Source organism: Alligator sinensis, unplaced genomic scaffold, assembly GCF_000455745.1.
Source record: "Alligator sinensis unplaced genomic scaffold, ASM45574v1 scaffold1561_1, whole genome shotgun sequence".
Lineage (NCBI taxonomy): Eukaryota > Metazoa > Chordata > Crocodylia > Alligatoridae > Alligator > Alligator sinensis.
In genome coordinates this window covers 132,066-150,630 of record NW_005842954.1, presented here as the reverse complement: position 1 = coordinate 150,630, position 18,565 = coordinate 132,066, and the positions used below count along the sequence as shown (strand labels likewise).

General features: G+C 46.6%; 1 protein-coding gene across 17 annotated transcripts in view; it reads left to right on the top strand.

The window, feature by feature from the left end:
* LOC106722986 (F-box/LRR-repeat protein 7-like) overlaps positions 1–18,565 on the top strand; it is a 261,033-nt gene that overhangs the window by 115,295 nt on the left and 127,173 nt on the right. For 3 of the 17 annotated variants that reach the window (XR_003091950.1, XM_025192646.1, XM_025192642.1), the window contains one exon: positions 3,414–5,135. The exons of 7 other annotated variants lie outside the window; for them this stretch is intronic. Coding sequence is in view for 2 of the 10 variants with exons in the window: in XM_025192642.1 (XP_025048427.1) it covers positions 3,414–3,444 (31 nt within the window). In the remaining 8 variants the exon portion in view is untranslated. Of the gene's footprint in view, positions 1–6; positions 2,186–3,413; positions 5,136–5,155; positions 5,293–18,565 lie in introns of those variants that run through there. 7 more of the 17 variants (XR_003091958.1, XR_003091947.1, XR_003091956.1 and 4 more) reach the window with 7 other exon arrangements.

The window sequence follows — 18,565 nt, the reverse complement described above, 5'->3', positions numbered from 1 at the left end:
CGGAAGAGCACAGGCCTCTTATTGAGCTATGCCCCGGGGCAAAGCAGTCGACTATGACAGAGTAAAAAAGGAAATCGTGTATTTTTTTTTTTAACATCAACCCAGAGCGATTAGCATCAAGCCTTTCGAATAAAGAAGAGAAGAGAGGATAAGTCCCCATGGATACTACTCCAGCATTTAGAGACCTATTAGACAAGTGGCTGAGACCCCAAGAGGTATCTAAAGTGGATCTGTGCAATCAGATTTTACTGGAACAGTTTTTAATGGACCTAGATTAAGGCACACAGCAGTGGATGCATTGTCACTGCCCAAAGTCGTCTGCAGAGGCCTTGAGATTAGCTGAAGATTTTGACAGCGCACAAGAAGGCAATCGAGAACAGGGCATTAAAGGAAGGCCGGACCCCGTATCACCAGAGGCGGATCATAAAGAACCCTGGGAAATGAGATCAATAGTGTGTTTCCGGTGTCGACGGATAGGGTACATGGCAAGAGAATATACGAATGTTCCTTGCTAGAGCCAATGTGGACGGGAGGCGTTGTTTGATGCCAGGATACTGTGCAACGAGCAGAGGGACAATGGACAGGTAGAGACGATAGACTGTAGTATTGGTAAAACAGGCGGGGAGAAACCGAAGGATAAACCAACAATTTGGGTTAGGGTAGGTGGGAAGAAGTGCCAGCCATCGTGGACATGGGTTGCGCACAGACCTTAGTTAGGGCAGACCTGGCTCCAAGGGATTGGGCTCCATGAGTGGATGCGGTGAAGATGACTTCTATGCATGGGCAACCATCAGCGTATCCATGGAAGAAGTATCAGGTGGAAGTATTGGGTGTCATGAGAGAAATGCCTGTCGGGCTAGCCAAGTATCTACTGTATCCGATGATATTAGGTCGAGATTGGACGGAAATTTTACCATGTGTTGGATACAGAGAGAGCTCAAGAGGAAAAATGGATGAGCCTGGTGGGAGAAGAGTGAGAAGCTCCAGCCGAGCCAGAAGGATTTGATCTAGAGAGTTTTGCAAGCTGTGCTCACTTCAGGGAAGCCCAACAGGGAGAAGATCTATTCTGAGCTATTATCCAGTTGGAATTGGCCAGATGAGACTAACGGGTAATAAGCCCCAAGTGGTGTCACGCATTACCCAGATACTAAATAAGGAAGGGTCTATTGCATAGAATTACATTGGACCAACTTGATGGAGTAGAGATACCACAACTTCTAAATCTCCAGGGGTATAGAAACTCTTTATTGAAATTGGCACATACAAATCCGTTGGGAGGACACATGGAGAAGAACAAAACGGAGGCTAGACTGACTAAATAGTGTTTCTGGCCCCGACTCTACGAGCAGTTGAAGACTTCTGTAGAGCTTGCCCTAATTGTCAGCGGGTCAGCCTCCAAAAACCTCCTCAAGTACCCCCATGTTCAATGCTGGTAGTGAAAGAGCCCTTTGCCCAAATAGCCCTAGATATAATAGTGCCGCTACCAAAAAGTTCTGCGGGCTACCAATTCTTGCTAGTCTTAATAAACTACGCCACTAGGTTCCCTGAAGTGATCCCTCTACGCAGTTACAGGACCTTAGGTAGCAGAGGAATTGATGAAGTGGGTATCAAGGGTGGGTATACCAAACGAAATAATCCCTGACCAAGGGACGAACTTCAAGTCCCATGTAAGGAGAAGTCTATGCCAAGTACTCAAAATGCGACACTAGCACGCAGCTGTATACCACCCCCAAACCAATGGGTTGGTAGAAAGGTTTAACGGGACTCTCAAAAATATGCTACGACATTGCGCTCAAGAAGAACCATGAAAGTGGGACTTGTTAGTACCACCCCTGTTATTCGCAGTAAGGGAAGTCCCGCAATCTTCCCTTGGGTTTTCCCCGTTCAAACTGGTATACGACCACCAACCACGAAGCCTGTTGGATGTGGTACGGGAGGAATGGGAGAAAGGGGAACCTACGGGGGCACAACCAACCAAGTATGTGTGAGAGTTGAGGAAAAGATTACAGAAAGCAGGGGAGGTAACCAGAGAACATTTCCAATGAGCACAAGGGAGACAAAAAATCAATTACAACAAAGGGACCCGACAAAAAGAACTATGGGAAGGGCAAACAGTGTTAGTATTACTACCCAGCGTGACGAGTAAATTCTTAACTTGTTGGCAAGGACCGTTCGAGATAATCGGGTGAGTGGGCCCTGTCAATTTATGAAATCTTACGCCCCAGACACACAAAAGACAAATAAATTTTTCATGTCAAGTTGTTGAAAACATGGAATGAACCAGTGTGTCTATTTGGGACCCAAATAAGAGAACAGCCAGAGCCAGAAACCAAAACAACCAAATTCAAAAGGGGACAGGAAGCTGTTAAAGGAGTAGGTTTAGGAGACCAACTGACAGTAGAACAAAAAGAATAGTTAAAGCTCATAATAAACCAATTTGGAGATGTGTTTAACGAAACCCCAGGATATGCTAAAGGAATAAATCACAAAATTATCAGCCCTGAGGGGAAAGTGATTAGGGAAAAATGGAGGAGAATTCCATATCATCGGTATGATATGATAAAAGCAGAGATTGACAAGATGTTGGCTCTGGGAATTATTGCAATCGCGTATCCTGTGGCATAGTCCATTAATAGCTGTGCCCAAACAAGATGGCTCACTACGATTGTGTGTGGACTTCAGAAAATTAAATGCAATATCAAAATTCAACGCTTTTCTCATGCTGTAGATAAGCTAATTATTAGAAAGAGTTGGAAGGGCCAAATTCATATCTACCTTAGATCTAACTAAGGGCTATTGGCAGATTCCTGTCTGGAAAGAAGACTAGGTGAAAACTGCTTTTGGCACTCCCTGGGGACTGTACGAATCCAGGCATATGTCATTTGGCCTACATGGAGCTGCAGCAACATTCCAAAGATTAATTGATTGGGTCCTGGCACCACATCAGCACTATGCCGCAGCATATATGGACGGTATTATAGTTTATGCTGATGACTGGGGCCAACATTTAAACACCCTTTGGGCAGTTCTTCAAGAATTAAGACTGACCAATTTAACTGTGAATCCACGCAAATGTGCATTAGGGAAAGCTGAAACCAAATACTTGGGCTTTATGGTTGGACAGGGGTGTATTCGTTCACTCACGGACAAAATAGAGGCTATTTGGGACTATTCACCACCCCAAACAAAGAAACAAATGCAGGCCTTCCTAGGATGGGTCAGTTATTACTGCCGGTTCATTCCCCATTTCACAGCAGTGACAGCTCTACTAACCACTCTATTAAAGGGATGAGGTAACAGACCCATACAGTGGAATGTGTACTGTTTTGGAAGCTTTTCGGAAAACGCAACAAGCTTTATGTAAGAACATGGTCCTTCAAAGACCCAACTTCACACGTCCTTTCATCCTGCAGATGGATGCCTCTAATCATGCCCTGGGAGTGATGTTAACTCAAGTGACTGACGGTGTGGAATGCCCAATTGCCTATGCCAACAGAAAATTGAATCCGCAGGAGCAAAGGTATGCCACAGCTGAGCGGAAGTGCTTAGCTATCGAATGGGGCATAGAATATTTTCGGTACTACCTCCTGGGCCGCACGTTCACATTAGTTACTGATCACCCCTTTAAAGTGGCTGCAGACCACACAAACTGACAATGCATGGATCGCCCGCTGTGCCATTGCCTTACAATGCTTCCATTTCCACATTGGCATGGCTGGGCCTAAATTCAGTGTCATGGCAGACTTCTTGTCCTGGTGTCATCACGATGACGACCCTTCCCCAGCTCACATTACTCGCTTAGGTGAGACCCCCGCACTTCGAGGCTGCAATGGGAGGCTGGAATGTAAGGTGCCTAGCAGCATCTTCACGGGGAGGATGTGTGAAGAGACGGTGAGAATAAACAAAAGACTCCCAGCAGGAGAAGGGTCCAAAAAAGAAAGATGGAGACACAGGAGGAGCACAGAGATTCTGGAGCACCTGCTCCATGATGATCAGGCGAGCCACGGAAGAGGGAGGGGTGGGGCCAGCGAGAGTGGGGACAAAGAAACCCTGGGGAGAGGAGACTCTCGGGGAGTGAAGGAGACCAGCAGGACTAACAAAACAGGGGAGCTCTGATGAAGGGCGCAAACAGAAATAATATTCGAGGAGGAGAAAACGGGGATCTAGGAACTCTCCTCTCCTTTCAAGAATATCAGGACTGTGCAGATGTTGTGTATGACGTGTCTCGTAATTGGTCAGACAAGTTCTTAAAAAATAAATAAATAAATAATTATTTTTTAAAAGAGGCAAGAATCGGTAAATACTGTTATAATATCAGGTGGTGCAATCTGAAAATGAAAGTCTAGGAGTGTACACCGGGTTAGATGCAACCCTCCACACAGCGGTAGAGGCATGACAGCATCCAAGAATAGCTGCCAATTAGTTAACAGCTGTGAAAGGATTAACACTGGGCTCCACCCCTCTTTCTTGCTGTCCTTGGAGGAAAGAGGCAACCATTTTTCAGGACAGCCGGCTCCAGACCATAGTTCTGGAAAAATCTTTTTTCCCACTTTCTGCCTTCCAGAAACAAGGTCCATGTCTTATTTTGGAGTTGTATGCGACAAAATATGGTATTTTAGAATTAATTCTAAAATAATACCATCACAAATCCCTTTCCATATTGAACATGCAAAATGGACATAATAGTTTGTGCACAAAATAATGTACATCTTGCTTGATATAGTCTGTTATCCATTGGCTAAGACACATAGCTGACTGAAAACTCTTCATATCTTTCCTGCATAAGGAAATGGGAACAATCTTCCAGTTGTTCCAAATGATAATGAAATACTTTTAAAGAGATATTGAATAGGGAAGACCTATGCCTGTTTTTCATTGTCTCACCTCTTTAAAAAAAGAATTAAAAAAAATTGTGAAGCATTATTATTGTCTTGGGGTAAACCTGACAATTGATTTTAGTGCAAAGAATTAATTGGAACAGTCTTAATGTTTCAGAATGTGCCTGGCTTCATAGTAGCCTCCAGTGAAACCTTCAGATACCATAGTAATTTTTTTTGGTCTACCTTCCACTTCTATACCACATACATGAAACTATAGTGAGAAAATTGTTAACTCTGTTAAGCTGCATTGCTTTTTTTCCCCTCTTTGTTTTTAGTTTACAAGCCAACCTAATATAGCACCAAGGCAGATTTGATAAATGGACTTGTTCCAAAGCTTGTGTGTGAAAGCAATGCTAGGGTAGACCAGCGAGCTGAACTTCTGCCAACCAAACACCAGTGCAACTGCTCAACTGCTATGGTACTGCACCCTCTAACACTACTGGGACCTTGTGCTTTTTAAAGGCATTTCCGTTTTCAGTCCAGTGGGTATCACAAGAGACAAGTGCCCTTTTTAATGGAAGAATTCCATGTCTTGGGATACTTGTGCGGGATTTCACTAACTTGTGGTAAGGAGAAAAGGTTGAAATAGCACCAGACTGGAAAGTCCAATTCCAGGAAAGTCGCTGAATAATGTTTGAAGTGGAGTAGACTGAAAAATACTGTCATTGTGTATACATTGGCTGAAGATGCACTGCAATAAGGTAGGTGGCCTGATAAGGAAGTATAAACATTTTAAATGAAGGTCTTATACACCCAGACATAATGGGTCTAATCTATTTTGAGGGCACAGAAAATTGAGGGTACACAGCCGTTTGTGATTCAGATTCTAAGTACCATGTTGTTAGCTTAAACTGAATATTTGCTTTACAGGAAAAGAAAAGGTTGGAAATAGTTTCTGTGGGTTAAGGGTATGCATTCCAGCAATTTTTATATTGTATATCTTAAACAGGATATTAGGTTCCTAATTATGCTTTGTCTGTGTGATGGAGCTTGATCAGGTAAGTCTAACACATCCAGGGGCTCAAATCCTCAATTCCAATTGGTGGAGCCAATCCACCAATCGGGAAAGCGGGTACCACCCCTTTCCCAAAGGGAGGGGAAGAGGAGCTCCCTGACCGGATTGTGGACTGCAGCACGATAGGTCCACCGGACTTCAGGGGCAGAGCCCTTGAAGCGTATAAAAGGAGTGTGTGCTTGGTATGCTGGGGGAGACATGGTGAGGAGAGATGAGCTCCGGAGAAAACCGTCATCGGGACCCTGCCTGAGCCTTGATGGTGCGTGGATCGGCGCATGGTGCTCAGGCTCTGGGAGCTGCTCAAGGTGGCTTGAGCCTGTGAACCTGGCAAGCAGCTGTGTGGGGTGATGCACGTATTGGCTCATGGAGAGCTGGCCCTGGGAGTGGCTCGAGGCTGCTTGGGCCCCATACAGTGCACAGGTCGGTGTATAGAGATTTGACCTCGAGAGCAGCTCGAGACTACTCAAGTTAGCCCTGGCTCTAGGCCAGGTAACCGGAGCCCCACAGTGTGGCTCAGCATTAAACTAGAAGAGCCCCAGTGCCCAGAGCAGGTCCTAGGAAGGGGAAGGACCCCTGGTGGGAGGCTGGGTGGACCCAGAGCATGGCACCAGGTGATTGAGAGGAGCCAGAGGCACCGCCAGAGAGAAGCCCTTGTGGGACTGGCCACCTGGGGACGAGCCTTGTTAGCTTCAGATCAGGAGTGTGGGTTGCTGGGGAAGCGGGTCCCACAGGGGAGACAGGCTTGGGGGGTCTGCTGCTTCCACCCTCCCTTGGGGGGGGGGGGGGGTTATCCACATCCTGGGGCGCTAAAGGGTAGGGGCTCCAGGGGCACCCTGTGGGATGCTGAGTGCATCTCATATTTTGTAATTGATATTTGCTTTGTATTGTTGATGTTAATATAGTTAAGGGTACTCCTTAAGGGGACTTATATTGGTTTACCTGTTTTATTACCTATATACGTTTGCTGCCTATTATCAGAAATTACCAGTATTGTTGCCTGTGTACGTCTATTGCATTGCTACCTCAACTTACCTGGGTTTATCTGAGTTGATGCTTATGTGAAAATCAGCTTGTGTGTACTGTGTTCTTGCCTTGACTTGCCTGTTCCAGGGTGTTAATGTTCATCTGTGCAGGGAGGTTAATTATTGCCTGTGCTGTGGATCACCTGCACTGAGTTCCCAGTTACCTGTTCTATCTTTTGCAGTTCCTCAAAGTAGTACAATGTGTTGATTGCAGATTATTGTATATGGTGTCATATACTAATTCTACTGTAAATATTTAATGTCTCTCATCTATATTTATTTTTGCATAGCAATACATTTGTATATAATTAAATACATTGTCCTGGCCTAGCTCTATATAGAGAGAAGAGAGAACTGCTCCCCAGTGGCAGACGCCTCTCACAGCACTCTTGCCTGACCACCCCATCCCTTCCACTTGCAGACAGGGCACACCCCTGGGTGTACCCGGGCTACATCTGTTAAAGCACGCATGAGGTTTAGCATTTAGTCACATCACAGCACCAGAAGAATCATTTATAGAACTATGATTAGATTAATCTTTTCAATCACAGCTTGGTAATTCAGTCCCCAGGTCTTCTTTTGTGTGCTTACAACTTTGCATATGCATTGTTCCTGAATTGTTACTTGCTAAAGAACTGCATGCTTCGGTTATGCATGAATTGCTGTGCTTGTTCAAGAGTGAAGTCCAGGTTGAGGCCCATAGCAAATCTTTATTATATGATCTTCTGAAATGCATAACCTTGGCTTAACTCTGCTGTTAAAGTCAGACAATAGGAGTATCTTGGCTTAGAGTTTATTTTAACCTTAACCATTGAAAAGAATCATGACTTGTGATCCAGCTCTCGTAGTACTTGCTGACCTGACCAATCCAGTGCATAACAGTACGTACTGCCAATACAGCGGGCAGACTTGACTGCCTTTTGTGGTTGGCTAGAAGGGCTGTGCGAAATTTCAATAGGTGTTTCATTTTGAAGCTGTTTTGAGCTAGAAACAGTGAAATTGAAATGAAACAAAAGGCTTTGAAACAGCGTCAAAACAAAACGAGGGCACTTGAAACGTTTTGAGTTTCAAAGCCGGGCTTGCTTGCAGCTAACAAACTAAGGGTGGGGGGAAGGACTGCTCTGATATTGACATCGAGCTCCCAGTTCGATTTCCCAGCTCTCTGATCGCTTCTGTCAGCTCTGCTGATCATTTCCTCAGCTCTTCCTGGGGAGTGCAGGCCCCTGATCTGCACATGAGGTTTCAACAGGCTACTGCTGCAGGCCGGGGCCAGTGGCAGCTGCTCAGCGCAGCGTGCACAAAGCGCTGGACTGCAGTGCTGCCACTGGCCTCAGCCTGCAGTGGCAGCCTGTTGAAATGCAGGAAGAGCTGGTGAATTGAACCAGGGGCTGGGGGAATCTTCAGGTTTCTGAACATTTCCCCCAGTTCCCAGTTCGATTCCCCCAGATCCCCCATCTTTCCTCCAGCTCTCTGACTGCTTCCCCCAGCTCTTCCTGGGGGGTGCAGACCCCTAGATGATGCAGGATGACAGCAGGCTGCCACTGCCAGCTGGGGGTGACAGTGGCTGTGAGCTATCTCCCCAGCCAGCAACCTGCTGAAACCCAGCGTGCAGATCCAGGGGCCCATGCCCCACCAGGAAGAGCTGGGGAAATGATCAGAGAGACGGGGAATCGAAAGAGGAGCTCTAGCTGACAGGTGGATCTGCCCCAGCTCTTGAACAGCATGTGGCACTCTGCTGAGCCACACGGCATCCGCATGGCAGCTGCCCCATGGTGCGGGTGCAAAGTGGGGGGTGATCCCTGCTGCCCCCCACTGAGGGGGGGGGGGGGGGGGGGGCTCAGTTGTCACTACCAGAGCTGGTGAGCGTGGTGGTTTTGTTTTTTTGTTTTGTTTTTTTTTAAGTTCTGCACTCACCAGCTGTGGAGCATGTGGATAACAGTGCGCTGCTCCTGCTGGCTGGGGCCAGCACCAGCACCCAAGTCTGCTTGTCACAACCTGTGCCAAGCACCAACAAGAACCCAGTGATGGAGCTGGCCCCAGCCAGCAGCAGGAGCCTGCTGTCATCCTGCACACAGATCCAGGACCCACACCTCCTGGGAGGGCTGTGCCAGACTCCTCCCGTGGGGAGCAGGCCCCCAGATCTGTGTGTGGGATGACAGCATGCTGCCCCTGCCGACAAGTTTTGCTTTGAACAGTTTGAGGTGAAGTTTCACAAAAACCCCTGCACCTATCTCCTTGAAACTTGGCAGGCTTCATGCTCTCAGAAGGGGCTACCGTCTCTGTAATTTTCATCTGAATCAGGCAAGAAATGACAAAGTTTGCAGGCATTTTTGTTATTCCCCATTATTCCCCTATGGGCAAAATGTCGAAACGGAGAAACAGTTTTGACGAAACGAAGCGGAACAGTGCTTCAGAGCAGCAAAATGAAACACTGTTCCTTTGAAAAGGGGAAATGGAAATCGAAATGAAACGGTGCTGTTTTGCACAGCCCTATTGGCTAGGTTGAAAGTAGGTACCAGGTCGCTGCTTCAGTGGTCAGTTTAGGTTCTCTTTTCTATTTTGGAATCCAAATGTTTTAAAGGGAAATTCCAGACTGAGCAGAATAAGGGGCTGCAGTGCGTCTGTGCTGCTCACATTTTTTTACTTTAGAGAAACTTCATTGAAGTAACAGAGTAACTTAGATATTGAGGCCCACAGACTGAGTACTGTGACCTCCAATGTCTGCCCTTTTGGAAATGTTTGGAAGGCAGAGTGAGAGAATTTTTACTGCTGCTGACTGGCTTTATGCAATAGCTGGAAAACTTCAGCTACATGGATAGTACGTGAACTCTAAGATCATAATTACATCAAGAGGTGGAGCAATGGAGCAAAAAAAATGTTCTTTGCAAGTTCTCATTAGATGTGTATGACCTGGGAAGCGTGAAGATTTCTCAACGTTTTTTGAAGGATGCTGGTCAGGGTAAAGGACAAGGAGTAGTTCAGGAGTAATCTCCTGATTTGTGGCTCTTGAACTTCTGTCCTGAAGTAATTGAATCAAGACCTTACAAATGTATCATCTGTTCTTAGGAGCACCTAGGCAGATGGAACAGAACTTTTGTGAACCGAAATGAGTGAGCTTTATTTCCTTCTTCTCTGAAATGTATTCATGGCATTAATTGAAAGCCAGGCACAGTATAATATTTGCTTTTACAAACAAATTTAACTAATAACTAAACATAGCAATGTGAGCTTCAGTTTTCTTCTACATTTCATTATAAAAACTTCCTGTTGGTATTAATGGTTTTTTCATCCTCTAATCTGATCTGTAATATGAGCAGACATAGAAATTCATCCCATAATTACTGTATTAAGCCCTTAACTTCCAGCTAAACTAGAGCTATAACTGAGGTGGGTGTGTAGGCCAGTTTTAAAATCATGGAATATCCACCCTTTTGTCAGGGGAAATTTGTTCTGATGTTCATCTGCCCTCACTGATAAATTGGCACCTTATTTTTAGTTGAATATTGTTTCTTTGTCTGCTATCTTAAGCTTGGTGTGGTTTGCTGTACCAGAGATGAAAATGGGTACACTTCATGCATTCATACTTGCATTCATATCATTTTAATTAATTATACCCAATTTCTCATGGGCTGGCAGCAATGGCTCTTGGGGGGGGGGGGGTTAAGCCAAAGAAATTTTGAATTTAGTAAATAGGTAACAGAAGCAACACCGGGCAATTCTGTGCCCTGGACAGCAGCCATACATGGTGCAACACCAGGTGTTGCATTGTTAGTATCAGTGGCAGGGTCAGCTGCAGTTAGGGCTACGCCCTTCCCAACCTATTTTCACTTTCCTGTAGTTACACTACTGATAGCTAATCTCCTGTAACAATCTTAATTTCAACAAAGGATTTTGAAAGGCATCAAACAGTAATAGTCATGAGTGAGGACAAAGTTGCAAACTTACTCTGTATTAACACAAACCAATTCAGTGTAAACTGGTTAAGGCTCCTTTGCAATTTATGACTTTAAAAGTACAAACACAAGGAAATGTTAACTTTTAGTATGTACGCTCATATACTCACCGGCATACATTGCAATATTAACATTATCCATTTCTAGGGATACCAGTCCCTGAAACCCAGGATATCAGTACAGCGTTTCTTTTACCAAACCATTCCCTCATAAATCCCTGGATTACTCCTTAACTCTTGCTTACCTCGCTCTTAACACACAATATTTGGCAGGAGTCTATTTTTTTTTAATAGGAGCATCTGGCAGTGCTGTGTATAATTGTTTGCCTGATACTTTGTCTTGTAAAGCCCTGGCTGTAGTTTATCGCTTATTTTAATTTTAATTGTGTGAGCCGAAATGTCTTCATGCTGGATATGCTGGTTTTGATTTTTAGTAATACACCCAGTATTGCATCTAGACAGGTGTGGTAGAGGTAGGGATAGAAACCAATTGCCTTAAAAATTATACTGGCCCATGGGCTAATCTAGGAATTTGAAAAGTGGGGCTGCAGGAGGTGCTATCAGTGCTGCAGGGGAGGTTGAAACCCTTCCCCCTTTTCCCGCCCTGACGGCAGACTGTGCCATGGCAACAGCTTCTAGGAACTTTCTGGAGTCCCCAAAGCAGGTAAAACTCCCCCTCACTGCTCTTCTGCCCACCCCACCCCTGCCTCTTCCAGTGCAGGCACGTTCCCTCCTCTCCCATTGCCCTGTCATGCTCTCCAGCAAGCTTTCATTGGGGTGCAAGAAGGGGATGAGCCTGCCCAGTGGGGATTACAGGGGTAGGGGAGCCCTAGGTCTGCTCCTTTCTGTTACAACTCGGGGCTTCAGTAAGTGGCAGGGAAGCCCCAGAGACCACACCAGATGAGGTCTCTGGGGAGCAGCTGCATGGAGTGTCAGGTTGGTCGAAGTGGCAGAGTGGAGTCTGCACCCTCCCCCTCAACCACACTTTCTCTCACTGGCCTGGGAGCTCCAGCTGCATGAAGAGTAGATCAAAGTGCTGGGCAGGGGTGGCAACAGTGTTATCAATGGGTCATTTCTGTCTCCCCTTCCAGGTACTCCCACTCTCTCTGTGTCCTCTGGGTCCAGGAGCAGGTATTGGAAGGAGGATCAGGTGCACTGATGCTACCATCCTGAGCCCTGCCTGGCACTCTGCACTTGCTCCTTCCTGCTGTAGCCCCTGGGCTGTAGAAGGAACCCAGTGAAGGGTGTGGGAGAAGACTCAACCCTGCCACTGCTGCTGACCCAGCACTCCATGCAGCTGTTTCTTGTGGCCCTTGGTTGGAGTGGAATAGGAGCAGTCCTGGGGGCTTCCCCTGCCCCAAGTCAGCTAGGGACAGCAGCAGCAGTGATTGGGTCTCTCTTTTCTTACCTGTTCCCTGCTTCATCTCCCAGGTGTCCCAGTCCAGGCTGCAGCTCCAGCTGTGCCTCAGACACCACAGGGGACCCAGCCACAGGAAAATGGAGCTACTGGCACATGATTTTCACTGTGGAAGTAGGAGTGCAACTACACCCCAGCACCCCCTCCTCCACCCCCTCGATCTGCCCGTGTACTGTCACTTCTCTCCTTTTAATCCTTTATTCCATTTCATTACATACCTTCCAACTTCTACAACCAGTGAGGCAGAGATGCTATACACAACTAGTTCCTGCAATATATTAATTCTCATTTGTCCTTAGAACAGGCTGGGGACACTAGTTTGTGTTCAGGTGATTAGACTATATTGGAACACATGTGGAACAGGATCAAATTTAAGAATATGCAGAAAAGGTTTAATTTTGGTATTTCTTAACTTGAGCACTTGGTACTTTTAAGCTCTTTACAAAGTTAACTCTTTGTTCATCATCTGTATGACCTTGATTCTTCAGCCTTTGCAAATGGAAGTAGACATGCAATTAAAGTTAGACATGCAATGAAAAGTGGGGTGCAGGAAGAGACATGCAAGTAGACATGCAATGAAATTGCTGACATGCAATGAAAGATAGACTGAGGATCAGGATTCTGGGTTCAGGTCCAAGCTTTGCCGCAAGTTTTTGTACAAGGCAGTTAATTTCTGCCTAGGTTGTCAATCTGCAAAATGAAGTAGGCAGAAAATAGTCAATGGGACCATATCTTCAGAGGTACTTAACCTGGATCTAAATTTTGTCAACATTTTTCCACAGCTGTGCACTGGGTTTCAAAGGATCTTCATTGAAGAATTTTGGCACTTAAATTTCCACATCTACCATAAATGAAGTTAGGCCTTTGACTATTCACCGGGTTCACATGTGCAATCACTTTTTTTGTTTCTAAAAATATAGGCAGGAAAATGTGGATGCTAAAAAAAACAGCAACACTTTGACTATAACTTTTGAGGATCTTCCTGAAAATTTGTTGCTATATTGGGTAATAGCAAAAATGATCCTTAGTTGCTTGTTGAGTTTTTCTTCCTCCCATATAAGCTGTCATATTCCCTGTGAAGCTGGGATACTCCAAATGTGGTCACCAGTACCAAATAAAGGGGAAGAATCACTTCCCTCAATCTGCTGGTAACACTCCTACTAATGCTGCCCAGTATGCTGTTAGCCTTCTTCTTCGTTGCGACTTCTGTGGGTGAGGGAAGAAAGAATCAACTACAGATTTCCCTACTACTGAACTCCAGCCAAGCAGCGGCAAATGAGTCTAGCAGATGTTTCTACTTTTGAAGTCTTTTTTGGAAGGAATGTTATTAACCAATTTATCTCCTAGGAGGAAGGAGAATGGGGACAGCAGTATAGCTGAGATCTGACAACTCATTACAGAGAATGGAAGAATATATTAATATTATTATATTAATATTGACCCTAGGCATGTTGACATCTGGATTTGAATTGAGATTTGTTTTTAATTGGACTGTAAGGGGGATAGAAAACTGCCTGGATTGTTGGACTCAAAGGTTGGTAATCAGCGACTCAATGTCTAGTAGGCAGCCAGGGTCAGTTCTGGGGCTAGTTTTGTTCAATATCTTTATCAAGAACTTAGAAGATGTGATGGGGTGTACCCTCAGCAAGTTTACAGATGACACCAAGGAGTAGTAGATATGCTAGAGGGTATAACTAGGATTCAGAGAGACTTAGACAAATTGGAGGATTGGGCCCACAGGAATATCATGAGCTTCAACAAGGACAAGTGCAAAGTTCTGCACTTAGGATGGAAGAATCCCATGCACCAGTACAGGCTGGGGGCTGCCCGGCTGGGCAGCAACTCCGCAGAAAAGGACCTGAGGGTTACAGTGGACAATAAGCTGAATATGAGTCAATAGTGTGCCTTTATTGTGAAGAAGGCTAACAGCGTACTGGGCAGCATTAGTAGGAGTGTTACCAGCAGATTGAGGGAAGTGATTCTTCCCCTCTATTTGGTACTGGTGACCACATCTGGAGTACTGTGTTCAATTTTGGGCTCCCCACTACAGAAAATTGGAAAGAGTCCAGCAGAGGGCAGCAGAAATGGTTAATGGACTGGGGCTCATGACTTCTGAGGGAACTGGATTTATTTAGTCTGGAGGAGAGAAGATGGAATGGATTTAATAGCAGCCTTCAACTACCTGAAGGGTGTTTCCAAAGAGGATGGAACTAGCCTGTTCTTGGTGGTGGCAGGTGACAGAACAAGGAGCAAGATCTCAAGTTGTAGGAAAAGGAAGTTTGGCTTAGATATGAGGAGGAACTTTCTCGTTAGGAGGGTAGTAACGCATTGGAACAGGCTTCCTAGAAAGGTTGTGGAATCTCCATCCTTGGTTTTTAAGACCCAGCTAGACAAAGTCTTTGCTGGGATGATCTAGTTGGGGATGGTCCTGCTTTGAGCAGGGTGTTTGAGTAGATGATCTCCTGAGGTCCCTTCCAATCCTAATTTTATGTGATTCCATGATTCTAAGATAAGATCATTCTTCTTGGTGATATCAGTTCTGTAGTGGGCAGAGACTCTGAGTTATGGAAAGGAACACTTGGAAAAGAGAATCTTCAGCATTTTGTAGAATGACATTCAACTCCAAACAGAGGCAAGATATTCATTATCACATTGAAGCTGAGACCTGGAGGAAAATCTCACTCATTTGAACAGCTCCAGGTCATTCTTGTTTGCTTCTGTGAAGTGTATGAATTGCTTCGACTTGCTGTCAACTTCACAAAAGCTAAAATCCTTCACCAATCCACCCCAAACCAACCAGCTCCTCCACATATTACAATTGGAAAGTAATCCTTAGAGAATATTGAGCTTTCTCCTACCTGGGTAGCCACTTTTCCCAAAAAGTAAACATAGATGGCAACATTAGACACTGGATAAAATTTGCTAGTGCTGCCTTTGAATGTCTCCAAAATTGTGTTTTTGATGGTTTCGGTCCTGATATCGTAATCAAACTTCTCATCTACCAGGCTGTTATCATCTCTACTTTGTTGTATAGGTGTGAAACTTGGATGACATATCAAAAACGCCTGAAAGGTTTGGAACATTACCATTAGTGATGTCTTTAGGAAATCCTCTATATCTTCTGGAAGGACAGAAGAATGTATGCCAGAGTTCTGGCTCAAGCAAATACTACCGGCTTCAAAGCTAGGCTCGTACGGCACCAGGATGTGTTGTAATAAGGCTGCCTGACAACTGGCTTCCAAAACAGGTCCTGTATTTCCAAGTAATCATTCCTGGATTTCTGCAGAACTTGTATATAATCCTGAAGCAAGTACTCGGAGCTCCTTCCAGAACAATTGTACTATCAGGATACATTTTCCAAAAGTAAAAATCGGTGTAAATTGAAACAGATAAATTGTAGCAATATCGGTACTGCTCATACATAGAATTCTACCAAGGAAGGACCGGATGCAATACTGTAACTCAAATTCAGTGACTGCAGCATGTTCTCTTAAGCCACCCCCTTACTGGAGAGGTATGCTAGCTAGAAACCGTCTTGTCCCTATATTGCTGTATACATGGATTTCTGTCTAACTCATGAATTTTGACACTTGCTGTTTTAGCAATCTGATCCCGAAGGCTGATATATTTTTAGTATCGTTTCCTTCTAACGGCAGTGAGTGTTATTTACGAGCTGAGACTACTGTAGATAGGGATGTCAGACATTCAGCCTGAAGGCCAGATTCAGCCTTTAGAACTACTTTATCTAGCCTGCTGACCTACCAACTGCCAGCTGGGGGGCATAGCACCTGGTGGACATGGTGATGGGTGGCAGGAGGGCGAGCCATGGCCAACAAAGCCCCAACCAGCCTCCGACTGCTTTGCTTGTTGCCACTGCCTTGGCCCCAACTCCTTGGCTGTTTACTTCCACTGCCACTGCTGCCATGGTGTCTGGTGCCAGACTTGGAGCTGGAGTTGTCACTACTGTGTGCTCCACTCCAGAGCTGGAGCTGCCACCCCAGCATGAAAGGAGTCAAAGGGAAAAGCTCCAACTCCAGTATGGGGCACATGGCATGCAGTGGGAGCTGGAGCCATTGGTGCCAAAGCATGCATCGGGTGGGAGCTGGAGCTGTTGAACCTGTGCCCTGAGCTGGATCTGGCCCACAAGGAGCCTCAGTCTTGGGGCAGGAAGTAAATTTGACACCCCTGATGTAGATGATTGAGATCAGCTACCGCTAATACCAGGGGTGCACCAAAGAAAGATAGAAGCAGCAGCTGATTCCCAGAGAGGGTTGTATGCTAAAAAGCTCATTTTCTGAGCGTTTATTCAATCCCATGCAGGTTTTAGAGAAATTAGGAAATGCTTAAAGCAAACAACTGTCCAACCTTGGTGATGATAGCAGGCAGATTCTCTGCTTTAATGAAAAGATAAGACCTTCATGGCAATCACTATACAGTGGCTATAGGTCACATGCATGGGTGTGCCCACCTCTGCTCGATTAGGCGCTCTTGTGCGGCCTTAGCCTGTACTATTGATTGCATCTGTCCTGGGCTTGCGGGTGGACCCCAAAGACTACCCCAGCTGATGTCGGGGGATCCCCTTGACTCGCCTGCCATGACTTTGAATGTTAACTCAGTGGAGGGGTTCCCCTTCGAGGCAGCCTCCAGGGTCTTCACGCCTCCTGGCGGGCACTTGCAGGGCTCCGACCTCCCCTACACCCCGGCCACTCGTCACCTTGGGTTGTCGGTTTTCGGGCCCCTTAGGCATTCTTGGCTCTACCTGACCTCTTCCTGTGGCCTGCCAGCTACATGCCAGTGTCTTCAGGCCATATCTTGATGCACGGACTTCGAAGTCCTCCGACCTGGCTCCACCGATCCGAATTCCTAATGCCCTATCCCTGTGACTTAACGTGCACTTCCCACCACCGTCATAGCTGAACCACTAAGGCTACTGGGCCAGGAGGCTACGAAGGGTACCCGGGGCCTGTAGGCCCCGAGGATCCCCCTGTGCCCAGCTACTCAGCCCTGGTGGCTCGCCCTACTCAGGTATGGAGTTCCAGCCTTTTATCCTAGGGCTATAGTGGGCCCCGTCCGCCACTTGTTCCGTCCCTCCTTGGGGTCTTCGGCCGCCCTCTGGCGGCACCCAATGGGGTCCCCATTGGCCACACCCCGTTACCTCCTCTCTGAGGCTTTACTGCAGTCTCGTTCTTTGATCCCCAGCGCCGGTTTGCCCGACGCTGCTTTCCCTGCATCTGTAACCGGCTCCTCCGCTGGCACCGCTGCCGGTTCTGCTGCAGGTGCTGCTGCTGGAGCCACTGCCGGTGTCGCTGCCGGCCTCTTTCCCAGCTTCTCTGTGAGCCTGACTGCAGGCGCCACCGCCTGCTCCTCTGCCGGCGTTGTTCCCGGCTTTACTCCCGCCTCTGTCGGCTCTGTTGTCGGCCTCGCTGTCAGCTCCTCCGCCAGCGTTACTGCTGGCTTTACTGCCGGCTCTGCTGTCGGCGTCGCTGCCAACCCTGTCGGCTCCGCTGTCGGAGCCTCTCCCGGCTCCGCCCCCGACTTCCCACGCTGTTTGACACAGCAGCTGAACCCCTCTGGGTGAGGGCTCCCTCCACGAGCCTCCGCTTGTTTGCCGCCCTGCCGTATTCTCAGGGCAGCTTTTTATTTCCGCTGGGCGGCGTCTACCGCCCATGCTGCCCGGCCTCAGCTGAATATAAGCGCGGCTGACCACCCATGATGGTGGTTTTGCCACGCACGTCTCTTCCTGCTCTTCGGACTCTGCAGAAGGTAAGTAAGGCTTTCCTTTGGGCTGGGGCCCTCCTGCAACCCCAGCTCCCCTGGGACAATGGGGTTCATCAGATGCCCAAAGGTGTGCTTATGAAGAAATTTCCTCAGTAGGCTTTTCTGTCCTTAGCAGTACTAGGCATGGAGGCTGCTGTCAAGATTGTACTGATGTATTCCATTCTGTTGGAGTGGAGAGGGCAGAGGGACAGAGCAGGTGGTCATCAATCCCCTTGTTCCTATAGAAGGGCATGTGGTATATGTGGAAAACAGCAGTGAGCTGAACTGATAACATTCAAATCCACAACTCTGGCAGAGGTCAGACTAGTGTGAGTCCCAAGGTTCAGGCTGAGCCCGTATCTAATAAAAGTCAACTATTTCAGTTCATATCCTGTCTACTGAAAAGATGCATGGAATCAGACAGCATGTTGAAAGGGTTTTATAACAGTTTTGTTTGTTTGTTCCGAAATATGGTCTGTGCTTCAAGGTGGTCTGATACTAACACAGTATAGTTCTGCCACC